Genomic DNA, 13,524 nt, shown 5'->3' on the forward strand with positions numbered 1-13,524 from the left:
TGTGAGCCACCATGTGGTTGCTGGGAATTGAACTCAGGACCTCTGGAAGAGCAGCCAGTGCTCTTAACCACTGAGCCATCTCTCCAGCCCCTTAGCTTCCTTGCTTTTCTCCAACAGTTAGCAGATGCTCCATGGAGCAGTCTGCTCCTAATGAGGAGGCTCCCTGGAGTGAGACAGCTCTGCCCTGTTCCTACCCTGATGCTTGACTCAGTTACCTCTTGGCTGTGGTTTAACCTTGACACTAACTGTCCTTGACATTATGAGCTAATTAGAAAGAACCATTTCTATTTTCCCCTTGCTAGCTCTGGTCACCTTGAACAGTGTCCACTTCTCTGGCATATCTGGGTATATGGCAACTGTGTATGGGATCAATTGCCACCTGTCGATAACAAGAGTCCAAGTGGAATTATGAACATGGCTGGCACTACACTTGGGAAAATAGAGCTGGTGGGGATGATTATAATGGCATGGTGGGCAGTAGGCTGGGCAGTAGGCAGCAGTTGAAAAGAAGGAGCAGAAAGCAGCACAGACTTTGAGGCATGTTTAAGAGCATTATGAGAAAACGGAAGTTGTGATCTTGTAGCGTGACCCTCCTTATTTCTCATCCCACTCGAAGCCCTAGGAGAGCCTTTCAGATCCTAAGCCTTCTGCACTGTCCTATGGCTCGTACAGGCTGATGTCTCCCCACCAATTAGAGAATCCCAAAATAGCACAGCAATTCCAACTGGCAATCTAGGGGAATTGTCAAGGGCCATGAGTGACCTCTCTCTTCACTGTTGCTCACACTCCTGAAATACCAGGAATCAAAAGATGAAGCTCAACCAGTAGAGTCTGGGCCATATCCAATACAGTCCAGGGCAGGAAGAGAGAGCTGAAGACAGTCAGGACCTCTGACGGCTAGAGCTGCCTAAGAATTCTTCATTCAGCATTCTCCCTCCTGTCCCTCCGCTTTTGAAAGTCCCACAGAGCTGCCAAGAATGAGTGGAAAGTTTCAAGGTCAGCCTCCCACCACCCCCACTTTCCATTGTCTAAAATCAGCCCCAGCTGTCCCTCAATATTTTTTTCTTGCTGGTGATGTCAGTCTATCAATGCGTGTGACCCTGGGCTCCCCCACGAGAACAACGATGGGGCAGGAGGGAGCTAGAAAGACCATGTTAGGAATTGGAGGTGGAGCCATGACAACAGATAAATGTCCAAACTCGGGGAGCATCTCGTCACTCGGGTGGCAGCCCCTCCATCCTTCAGTGCTCACAGGTGAGCCTACAACAGCCACAGCTCAGGATGGAGGCCATCAAGAAGAAGATGCAGATGCTCAAGTTAGACAAGGAGAATGTTCTGGACCGGGCTGAGCAAGCTGAAGCTGAGCAGAAGCAAGCAGAAGAAAGAAGCAAACAGGTGGGCACTGGCATGGTCCTTTCTCACTGGTTACAAAACAGAGGTGAGAATTTAACCCCGCACTCAGGAGGCAGAGACTAGCCTGATCTACATAGCAAATTCCAGGACAGCCAGAGAAAGAGCGAGAGCGAGAGAGAGAAAGAGAGAGAGAAAGTGGTTTGTTTTCATGGGAAAATGGAGGGGCAGAAAACATCTAGGACACCGGTTCTCAATCAGCAGTGGCTCACAACCCTGCTGGATTTCAGAGGGGCTGCCTAAGACCATCAGAAAACACATTACCATTCATAACGGCAGCAGAAAAATTTATGGTTATGAAGTTGCAATAAAATAATTTTATGGTTGAGGGTCACCATGATATGAGGAACTGCATTGAAGGTTGAGAACCACTACTCTAGGGTATCCACCTTAGACTGTCCACATGACCTTGAGAAAGCCGGTGGCCTCTTTGGTGCCACAGTGTGTCTGCTGACTTAAGCAGAAGTAGACCATGAAGAAAGTGTGACTTCTAGAGTGAAAGGTAAGACCACGTTCCTTTTTTTTTTTTTTTTTTGCCTCTCTTCATTAGCATCACTGACATCTTCCCCGCTAGATGTTTACCATTCAACAGACTTGGTCATCTTAGGGCCAGGGTCTGACGTCAGGCCACAGCCTAACACACGGAACGGTGGCTGCAGAAAGTGTGTCTCTCTGGGGGGAATGATAATGTGGAGGCCGAGCTCAGAGGTCTTAGGAGTCCAAGCATGCATGGTTATGTTTATGTCTCTGTTACTGTTCGGGCTGCTGCAGCTAGAGGATGAATTAGCAACCATGCAGAAGAAGCTGAAAGGAACAGAAGATGAGCTGGACAAGTATTCTGAAGCTTTGAAAGATGCCCAGGAGAAGCTGGAGCTGGCAGAGAAGAAGGCGGCTGATGTAAGTTTTTACGGACTTGGCTTCCTTACAGGTTCACAGGCTGTGGATGCATAACCAGCATGATGCTTTTGCATGTATTGCATGCTGGCATGCTCTTCTGTTGGAATATACTTTCTTACTCAAGGGCATATTGAAGCTGAGAGCATAGTTCAATGATAATACTGCTTTCCTAATATGTATGAATCCCTGGGTTCTATGTCAAGCACTGAAAAAAAGAGACATATGAAGTCTCATTTCTGTACTACCCAACCTCCATCCCAGTAATATAATGACCTTTCCTAGGACCTGGACCAAGGGAGGGGCTCCCACATCCCGATGCATGCTATCAGGTATCCACCTCCTCCCCCATGCCACATTGTTAGCTTTTGTGTACAAGGCTTGGCATGTGCGTGTGTGTATTAATAGGGAAGCTCTCATCTCTCAATTACCCAACAAAGGCAGCTTCGATTTCACAATAGGAAATGGAGGTCACATTGACCCTGACCCTATGTGGGTTCATTTGTCCTGGTCAAGGTGGGCACCTTATGCCACAGAGATGCTACAGGGAACGCTGATCATCAGAGAGCAGTGAGGTATCAAGGGTGGATTAGACCAGAAACTAGGAAGCAGGCAAATATATTTTCCTCGACCTTATTTCATGTCCCTGAATAGATCACATAGTTCTTTAGGGCTTTCCCCTCTAAAACTGAAATTAGCTGCCTTCACTCACTGCCTATTCTAGTTCAGCACCTACTTTCCTTCATCCTCAGCCTGGATGTTCTCTGCACAGTGATGAGAGACCACAGAGGACATCTGTTCTGAAGAAAAGTAGCGGGATTGTCTACGTATTTATTATTATTATTTTTGTTTTTTTGAGACAGGGTTTCTCTGTGGTTTTGGAGCCTGTCCTTGAACTAGCTCTTGTAAACCATGCTGGCCTCAAACTCACAGAGATCTGCCTGCCTCTGCCTCCCAAGTGCTGGGATTAAAGGCGTGCGCCACCATCGCCCGGCTATTATTTCTTATTTCATATTTGGGGTGCTGGGGATTAAATCCAGTGCCCACCAACGCTGACCTAGCTCATGGGGATCTTGGAAGCCATGAAAGAGTATGTCAGTCACACAGGCATTTCTCAGCATCTGGACAAGGAAAAAAATAGAAGCCGATTTTGTTTAAAATCACATTTGCTGTTGGAAAACAGCTTAAAGGACAGAAGTGGATCACTGACAAATGCGTTTAGATCTTCACACTCAGTCTGTGCCCTCGTTCCTTTGGCTCTTCACTTCCAAAGGCTCAGACATAGTGAGTGTTGAGCACATGATACCAGAGGCTGATTTTGTGAGCAGGGTGATGCACACTGTATAGTCACAGTGCCTGAAGTGACATCAGAGGCTGGTGGTGTGAGCAGGGTGATGTACAGTCGCGGTGTCTAAAAGTCTTGTCCCTTACACACTGCTATGTCTGTGTTAGGAAAACTGGAAAAACAACAGTATGTTGTCTCCAGGATTGAGCAAGGACCTGAAGGCGTGCTTGAATCACTTAGCCTAGCTTACAGGTACAGATGGATAGAACTCTCTGATCCTAAGTCTGGAGGCAGAAGGACAGACGTTTTCACAAACTAGCACTATGACAGGTTAGAAGCAATTTTGTTAGATGTTAACCTCCCTGGGAAGGTCCTGAGCCGGAAAGACACAGCTCAGAACCAGGACAAGAGGTCAATGGGAGAAGGAGAGGGAAGGAGTCCCAGAAAGCATGCCAATATATTCAGAGGATAATGGAATTCCCTAGGGGTGAATGTTGCAGATTTTAGGATGTTTTGCGCCCAGGAGTACAGCACACACACACACACACACACACACACACACACACACACGCACGCAAACACTCACACGCTATACAAACCCTGTCTTACCACTATATTTATATAGGAATCCATAAAATATTAGGTTGTTGAGAGAGGGTTTCCCTGTGTAGATCTGACTGTTCTAGAACTCACTGTAGACCACACTGCCCTCAAACTCAAAGATCCACTTGCCTCTGCCTCCTGAGTATTGGGATTAAAGACCTGTGCCACCACTGCCTGCCTAAAATACTTAAATATGTAAGATGTTTTAAAATTTAAAATCCTCGAGACCAGCCTGGTCTACAAGAGCTAGTTCCAGGACAGGCTCCAAAACCACAGAGAAACCCTGTCTCGAAAAACCAAAAAAAAAAAAAAAAAAAAAAATTAAAATCCTCAACCTAACCCTGTCCCCTTTGTTACCTTTCTTACACAGTCAGTGAGTGGATATGTACAAGAACAAGAAATAGGCTAGGAATGGTGACATATGCCTTTAATCCCAGTACATGGAAGGCAAAGGCAGGAGGATCTCTATGAGTGTGAGGTCAGCTGAGTCTACATGGTGAGTTCTGGGACAACCAGGGCCATATACAGAAACCCTATTTCAAACAAATCAAAAAAAGAGTGTGTGTGTGTGTGGGGGGGGAATTGTTGAGACAGAAGCAGGAAGAGAAGTATCTTTTTCCAAAGTTCCATCTGTGAGTATAGCCCTGCTACAGCCTGGTTCTGTAAGTAGAGTTTTATTAGAACGCACTCATGCTCTTTCGTTTACATATTGTCTAGTGGTTTTCTCCCTCCAATAAAATAATTGCTGCGGAGTTCGTATGACCTGGAAAGCCGGAAGTTCTATCTGGCCCCTTACTGAAAACCTGCTGACTCTTTATTCAAACTACAAGAAAGTGAGTAGGGTGTGTATAGGAACTGGGAAGAGACTGAGATTTCAGCAGAGAGCGAGGAGCATAAGGTGCTCACAGCTCAGCTTCTGACCTCGAGATTAATAAGTAAGTAAGCAGCATATTATCTTGATGTGACTGTATAAGGGAGAGAGAACCAACAACCCCATGTTTACACTGGTACTTTTAGTTATCTGAGGAACCTTTCTGAGTGTATAGGATTTTCTAGGGCTGCTTGAACAAAGAAAGGGCAAAGATGTGGCGAGGTCAGCCCAATCTTGTGGGTTTTCTTGCCAGAGCAGTGGTGGTGCACACCTTTAATCCCAGCACTCGGCAGCCGTGTCTGTTTACATTTTTCTGCAACCATGTGTAATATTGCTGTGTGCATGTATGGATGTGTATGTGAGAGTGTGGAGGCAGAGTCTCTCACTGAACCCACAGTTCACTGATTAGCTAGGCTAGCGGGCCAAGCCTAGGATCTACCTGGTTCTGTCCCCCAGCTCTGGGACGGCAGATGCACAGCACCACACCTGGCTTTTGTGGGTGCTGGGGAACTGCATTCAGCTCTTCATGCTTGTATAGCACATCATCTTTCCAACCCATAAGATCCTCTTAATCCAAGATGAAATCAGAAGCTGTTTAGGGCGAAACAAGAGGAGAGAGGAATGCAAGGGAAGGACTTAGACATGAGAGTCATAACACCCTTTTTTTAGGAACACATGTTGGGAGGGATGAGGAAAGAGAACAGGGATGGACAGAGACACCTGTTGGTAGGTTGTATTGTTTGTCACCAGGAAAACAATAGCACTGTTTGGTCTCCCCCTGCCAGTCCGGCATGCCTTTAAAAGCTATGGGGAATCTACCCATCTGCTTCCCTGGATCAAGAGATTATCTGTACACGCCTCAGGAACGCCCTGCAGTGTTGGCTCAACTTTTTGGTTTGCCTAGGATGAGGTCTAAGGGTACAGGGAGGTTAACAGTGCCGCCTGCTGGTCAGCACTCAGATGATAAACTTTTCGCCAGCAACTCCGCTGAAGAGACTTAAAACAAGCTTAAGAAATACTTAGGTCATCAAGACAGCTATAACCGAGTGTCAGAACCGGGCTTCTCGGTGGGAATCGACCTGTACAGGAGATACTCTACTGAGAAAATTACTGTTTGTCCAAGTTGTTTCTTCTGCATAGTTTCAGTATCGAGCAGTCTTTCTTTTCTTTCCAAAAGGAAGGGAGGTACCTGAGAACCAGATCACGGCAGAGAGAGCAGTTAAGTGACTTGCTGAGCCCAGAGCCTCCCCAGGGCTAATTCCCCAAGCCCATGTTAACAGTTTTAGTTCCAAGTCCTACTCTATACCCCATTTCTCAAGGGAAGAGAAGAGTTCTATCAGAGCAGGAATTTATGGTTATTTCTTTCCAAGAAGGCAGGAGAAATAAAGATAGGCTGTGATAGTCCACACCTGAAAGTTCAGCACTTAGAAAGCTGATGAAGAAGGGTCCAGAGCCTAAGACCAACCAGGGCTACAAAAATGATGTGAAGCCAACCAGGACTCCCTGAAACACCATCTCAAAAAACAAAAACAAAGCAAGCAAGCCAGCAAAGAAACAAAACAAATAAAAATTATAGTAGCAAAGAGAAAATAAAGTAAACCTCTTTACAGTTGTGTGTCCAGAGACCCTGTAGGTAGGGCCTGTAGAAGCAGATTTTAGTTCCTTGGAGCAACTGAAAGCTGGATAAAACTGGTGAACTAAGTCTGTTTAAAAAAAAAAAGGCAACGGGAAACAAGACTGATATTCTAAACAGAACACTAAAATTCACACCTGACCTTAGAGAATGCCAACTTGCCCTTCTCTCCCACCCCTCTAGTTCCTTTATTGACTTCCAGGAGATGGGAGAGATTTTTATCCGAACAGTTTTGGGTTTTGAGACAGGATTTTAGGTAGCTCAAACCAGCCTTGAATTCACCACTTAGCCAAGGATGACCTTGAATTTTTTTTTCTTTCTGTCTCCACCCCCTCTTTCTGCCCCCCAGTCCTGAGGTTACAGATACTCGCCCGCCGCTATTCCAGTTTCCACGCTTCTGGAGCTAGAGTCCAGGGCTTCGTGCATGCTCGGCTAGTGCTCTACAAACTGAGCAATAGCCACAGACCCTCTGAACAGACTTTTAAGGGAGCTCCCTGGGATTCTTTGCAGGATAAGTCTAGAGTCTTTTGACTTTTCCCAGAACCTGGCTTTGGAGTCTGTCGTTGAGTGAGTAAGATGAAAGCTGTGGGCTATTTTATATTGCAGAGAGGACACACAGAAGAGAGGGGTCAACTGCGGAAGTATAAAGACAGCACCATACTTGTAAATGGGCCAACCATTGTTGGGAGGCAGCCTGGTGGGTGAGGCTAGACCACGGCGCCTCTCAGTTACTATGGTAGCCTTACCCAACCCCGCCCCCCTTTACTGGTCTGAGGAAAGACCGCCCAGAGCGGTCACCTAGGGCGACTGGGAGGCTCCACCCTCACTTTCGCCCGCGCCCCTCGAGTGGACTGCCTTCCCGCCGGCTTGACAGGGGAGGTGGGGAACGCGCGGTGGCAGGCGTCACGTCCGGGCGGGTGGGTGAGTTCCGGTATTTCAGGGCGGAGCAGGCGGAAGTAGGGTGAGGAGCGGCTACAACGCCGAGCGGAGAAGGTAGGACCCCGAATTCCAGAAGCAGCTGGGTGGGCACCATGGCCGGGATCACCACCATCGAGGCGGTGAAGCGCAAGATCCAGGTTCTGCAGCAGCAGGCGGATGATGCCGAGGAGAGGGCCGAGCGCCTCCAGCGGGAAGTGGAGGGAGAAAGGCGGGCCCGGGAGCAGGTACGCGGAGGGCGAGGCGCAGCAGGGAAGGGACCGGCGCCCCTTGGCTGTGGAGCTCAGCTCCACGGCGTCCTGGAGGCCCGGGCTAGGCGCGGAGCCCCGAGGTTGGGTGGGACTCGATTACGATGGCCCGGTAAGCGAGCACGGAGGAAACTAGGTGCTCACGCGAGCAGGCTGCACCCTGGAAAGAGCGGAGCCCCGCACAGCGCGGGCTGCCCTTCTCCCCCCCCCCCCCAGCTCATTCATTCGGTCCCTCGGCGCCGGGTGCGGCTAGGGGAGGGGCTCAGCGGCCTTTCCCTCCCCCCACCCCATCTTCTCCGCAAAGGGTGGGGACCCTTTGCTCTCGTTTGAGGTTTCCGGCCAGAGGGCTAGAAGTAAGTGTGTGCTCCTCTGGCCCGGGAGGGGCCTGGCCTAACCTGTGAAAGATGAGGGTGGGAGGTGGGAACCGCCGGAAAGCCCCCGACTGGCCTGCTGGCAGCTTTTCCGCTCCCTCCTCCTGCTCAGGAAATGAGCCAGCAGTTGGCTGAGAGGAAGCGCGGTTCCCTCCCTCACTGGCGGAGCTTAAGGCCGCCGCGCCACCTCCCGTCCTCGAGCTTGGGGACCTTTTGTAAGGTACTCCCGCCCCTCAGTCGTTGGTGAAGTGGGAGAGGAGATGATGTTCCTCCCGACGTTAGCAAATGTGGGAGCCAGCAAACTTACTAGGCCCTGCCCATCATGACCTGAAAGGCAGGAACTTCTGCCAGATTCAGGCCTGAAGTGTGAACAGTGCAAACTTGACTTACGGAGAACATAGAAATGTTCTGAGTAGGGCTGATAAGGGAGTGTATAACAGAGAGTCAAATGCCAGGCCAGTCTTAAGGTTCCTGATTGATCTGAACACTGTGGAGGGTGGAAGGAGATTAGTGAGTGGCCATGGTGCTGGGGGGCAGGGAGGGGCTGCTTTCTTCGGTTATCCTGTACAGTGGTTTTTGGGATGAATAGATTCTTGCCAAAAACCTAATGAAAACAACTTTTGTGGCTTGTTGGTGTTCTCCATTGCTCTTCCTTTTGGTGTCTTTCTTCCCCTTTGCTGCTTGTTTGGGGAGAAACTTAGAATGTTTTTGAGGGCCAAAAGGAGTGAGCATAGCTCCCTTCTAAGTTGATGTTTAGAGGTTATTAAAATACTTTTTTGAATGGGCATGGAGATGCCAGGCCTTGTCTTCACCATCGCCGTTTCCTAGGCATCCAGTGTGATTGTTTGGGACTGGGTGTCCTTTTGTATTCCCAGCAGTCCTCCTGCCCGACCCTGGCACGTCTGCAACTGCGGATCAAATCTAGTGAGATTGTTCTAGAGAAAGTCTTCAAAAGGAGAAATGGAGTATGGTGGAAGGAATTGGCCGCGTGCTACGAAGTCTTAGGCTGATATCCTGGGAGTGGCTCTAGGTAGGGTAGGTAGGGTGTGTCTGTCTGTCTGCCTGTCCCAGAATCTGGCCGTTTTCCTTGTAGGGAAAATTGGACTCTCCTTCCTTCTGCGGGCTGACTCTGGGACGATAAGCATCAGCGTGAGCATTTGCAGGGGTGCAGAGCTTACCAAATGTGCACATTTCACGGAAGTCTCCTGAGGAAGTCCTCAGAATGGGGAAGTGGGCTGTAGTTAAATATTGATGAGACTAGTATTTTCTTTGTGAACTTTTGGCTTTAATGCACCTGTGAACTTTGAGCCCCGACCGTGGAGTCATAGTGGGAAGAGGGCCCTTTGGGTCGGCTGTTCTCTTGGGTCGCTGTGGAATGCCGGCTTTTGCAGGCTCCTCCTGCCAGCACTGCCTGGTGGGAGCCTATATTAGTGGACTGTCAGGTCTTTTTCTGGTTTCTTTGTAGGGGCACCTAGCCTGCCCCTGTTATGCCGGATGAGGCCAGAGCTGAGAGGCAAGTTCTGAGGTCAGTCGTTCCCATTCGTGGCCTGGAGACAGGCTTTTATAGTATAGCTCCTGCTAAATCTCACTTGCAGATTTTTATTTAGTAAGGGTTTTTTATTGCTTGGCTTTTTAGGTGGTGCTGGGATCAGACCTAGGGCCTTGTGCTAGGCAGGCTTCCTACCACTGAGCCACACCCTCTGCTCTGTCGTGTCTAAAACAGGTGTGTTTATTGTAAGTGATAAAAATGCCTATCTATAGCATAAAATTTTGCCTGTTCAGGCTGACCTTGAAGTGCTGGACTCAAGTGATCCTTTTGCTTTAGCCTTTGGGATATTCTCTGGTGTTCACTGCTATGCCAGGATCTTCATTGTAACCTTTTTTATTACTATTTTTATTTATGTGTGCATGTATGTGTGTCTGACCCCTGGAGCTGGAATTACAGACAGTTATGAACACTGTCCCCCAACTTAACCATATAGGTACTAGATGGGGGCCAAAGTCTGCAAAAGCAGCCAGTGCGCTCTGCCTGCTCAGCCATTGTAAACATTTTTGTTTTCTTTTTTTTTTTTTAAGTTTGTTTATTTATTATGTATACAACATTCTGCCTCCATGCATACATGCCCACATGCCAGAAGAGGGCGCCAGATCTCATTACAGATGGTTGTGGGCCCCCATGTGGTTACTGGGAATTGAACTCAGGACCTCTGGAAGAGCAGCCAGTGCTCTTAACCACTGAGCCATCTCTCCAGCCCCATTGTAAACATTTTTAAGTGTATGGCTCGTCTTACCCTTTGAAACTGTCTCTCTTCAAATTTCCCATGGTATTTCTCATTTTGCTCTGGTCCAAAACATAGGAAGTCCTGTTGAGGAAAAGAGTGGGCTTTGAACTGTGGTTCTGACCAGAAGCCCAGATTCGTGGTCTCTGAGGGGGTTAGCACGTTTGGCACTAGTTTAGTATGTTCGTGTGTTGGGTGGACACGTAACAAGCTTAGAGGTTTGGACTGGTCTGTCTATGCCCCCCTGTTTCAGAGCACAGTCCTACAGAAGAGGCAAACAGCCCTTTGCTCTGAGTGCCTCTGCTTAGACCCCACCTTTGTTGACTCTGGGGCGGACAGATTGCTCTTTCTGGAGCTCAGCAGTCCTGACTCTTCCAGTCTCTCTCTACTTGGAATTTACGCCTGCGACTTATCTAAGAAGAGAAACCCCAGGGTGGGCAGCAGAGGGCCAGATTGAGACTTATCTCCTCCGCCCTTGGCCCTGCTCAACTCTGACTTCCAGCTCCCCATCAGCTTCTCACTTTAAGGAATGTAGTATGCATTGGGCCTCTTTACATTTTTTAAGTTATCTTGTTATTATTGAGTATGCATATAATGTATGTGTGCCAGCATGCATTCCATAATGTGTGTGGAGCCAAGTACAACTTGGAGTCTTCTCTCGCCATTACATGGATTCGGGGATCAAGTTCAGATTGTCAGTCTTGTATTGATGGCAGGCAGTCATCTTTACCCACTGAGCTACGTGGACAGCTCAGGGTAGCACGTAAACTAAACTGTGTCATGGCCAAAGCTTTTTTCTTTTTCTTTCTTTTTGGTTTCTCTGTGTAGTCCTGGCTCTTGACTGTCTTGGAACTCACTCTGTAGACCAGGCTGTCCTCGAACTCCCAACGGCTGGGATTAAAGGCGTGCACTAGTCGTCTTTTAACGCGACCGAATGACTGCACTTCCCACCACCAGGATTTTGCTTCCTGAACGGTGGAAAATCCTGTTATTGTTGAGTGGAAGACAGCGCAAGTATCTTACAACTTGTATCCTCCAAGTTTCAGGGAGGTAGGGAGTATCTGCTGGGCTTTCAGGTAAACTTAGGATTAATTGAAAAAGTATTTATTAAGTGTAGTATTTCTCTTGATCAGGCTAGTCTGCGCAAGGACTTGGTGTTGACCTGAGTGATGTGTGTAAGCTCTTGCTTAAAGGGAAAGTCAGGTTATCTTCCTTATTCCTTTAAATGGAGTACCAGGGCTAGATTTTGCAGCCTTTTGTTTCGTTGTAAAGAGAACTGATCTGCTGCAGGCCAAGAGGAGCATCCTGTCCTGGACCCGCTGCCCTCTGGTCTGTCTGTCTGAAGCTTTTGCAGGGACTCCCTAGTCTTTGGTTCTGGTTTTAAAGCAGGCTTGCTATTATTTTATTTATTTATTTATTTTTTTGGATTTTTCGAGACAGGGTTTCTCTGTAGCTTTTGGTTCCTGTCCTGGAACTAGCTCTTGTAGACCAGGCTGGCCTCGAACTCACAGAGATCCGCCTGCCTCTGCCTCCCAAGTGCTGGGATTAAAGGTGTGCGCCACCACCGCCCGGTGCAGGCTTGCTATTATAAGAGCACCAAGATGTATTTTCTCTTCCTCCTTTTTCACCCTTGTGGAATTCAATTGTAAATGCTGTTTTGTAGGAGAAAGTGCCAGAGCCAGCCTGTTGCCATGGAAACTATACCCTGCCCCCATAGCCTGTTATCTTTTTCCAGTTTGAGTAACTAGGAGCTGGGTGGGGACTTACATTTCATGTGCTTCCTACAAATCCAGCTGTGTTTTTCTTTTCTTTAGTTTTTTTTTTTTAGATTTATTTTATGTATATGAATGTTTTACCTGTGTGTATATATGTGTACCGTGAGTGTGCCTGGTGCCCGTGGAAGTCAGAAAAGAGCTTTGGAGCCTTGGGCACTGTAATTATGAATGGTTATGAACCACCATGTGGGTGCTAGGAATCAAACCTGGGTTCTCTGCAACAGAAACAAGAGCTCTTCACTGCTGAGCCATCGCTGCAGCCCGGCCAGCTGCATTTTTTTCACGTTTCCGTTTTAGGCCTCTGAAGGGGCTAAGTACTGTATATAGTATTGTGGTGTTTCCGAGCCCTATCCCGAAAGCCTGGCTTGTCCTCGACTGCTTGGCCTTGTTGGGTTTGTGTGGAGAAGTCTGTGCTGTCCTGACTCCAGGACATCTGTTTTCCTGGAAGAGACAACTAGAGAATGCTTGTCTTTGTGGGACTCTGAGTATAGTTAGGAATTTCAATTTATATAGACTTCTGTTCCTATAGCCTAGCCTCCTGCCTACTTTCCCAGTCTTGTGAATCTCCTGTGTTTATATGTGGAAATTTTTGTTCCTCTCCTGATTGTTAGCAGGAGTCTTGTCCGGTTATATCCCTCCCCATAGGGCTAATGGCCTAGATTCCTCAGCTGCCACCCCCTTGCCAGTTAAGAGGAAACCAGGGTAATAGGATTCAGGCACAATCTGGGCTGGAGAAGAGAGCTAGAATTCACCAGGATATAAGCATCTGAACATCATCGTGTGCAGCAAAGACCTTACAGTTAGTTTGCTTATTGAAACACAGCCTCCCTGGGTAGCCCAAAAGTTAGCCTTGAACTCAGTCTGCCTCTTGGTTTCCAGAGGGTTCGGATTACAGTGCCATGCACTGTCACACCTATGAAGATGTTTTCTATATAACCTACATCTTTTTGTTTGTTTCTCATTTATAGCCGGTTCATGGCTTACTTGGACTTGAGCTTCTATGTTACTGTGTGGAAGCCGGGAAATTACTGTTGTGAATTGTACGGAAGTCCAGTGAAGTTTAGGAGGTTGTAAGAGTAAGAGAACGGCGGTTCAGAGGAGAGGCAGAAGGTGGAAGCTCGGGGGCTGGAGAGATGGCTCAGAGGTTAAGAGCATTGCCTGCTCTTCCAAAGGTCCTGAGTTCAATTCCCAGCAACCACATGGTGGCTCACAACCATCT

General features: G+C 48.0%; 1 protein-coding gene across 14 annotated transcripts in view; it reads left to right on the forward strand.

Moving 5' to 3' along the window:
- The first annotated feature begins 1,281 nt into the window (after window positions 1-1,281).
- Tpm3 (tropomyosin 3) overlaps window positions 1,282-13,524 on the forward strand; it is a 28,391-nt gene continuing 16,148 nt past the window's right edge. For 5 of the 14 annotated variants that reach the window (XM_005367212.2, XM_005367214.1, XM_005367217.1 and 2 more), the window contains exons 1-2: window positions 1,282-1,395; window positions 2,182-2,307. In XM_005367212.2, coding sequence (XP_005367269.1) covers window positions 1,282-1,395; window positions 2,182-2,307 — 240 coding nt within the window. Of the gene's footprint in view, window positions 1,396-2,181; window positions 2,308-7,610; window positions 7,860-13,524 lie in introns of those variants that run through there. The other 9 variants (XM_005367223.2, XM_013353794.2, XM_005367221.2 and 6 more) reach the window with 5 other exon arrangements.

Source organism: Microtus ochrogaster, unplaced genomic scaffold (assembly GCF_000317375.1).
Source record: "Microtus ochrogaster isolate Prairie Vole_2 unplaced genomic scaffold, MicOch1.0 UNK16, whole genome shotgun sequence".
Lineage (NCBI taxonomy): Eukaryota > Metazoa > Chordata > Mammalia > Rodentia > Cricetidae > Microtus > Microtus ochrogaster.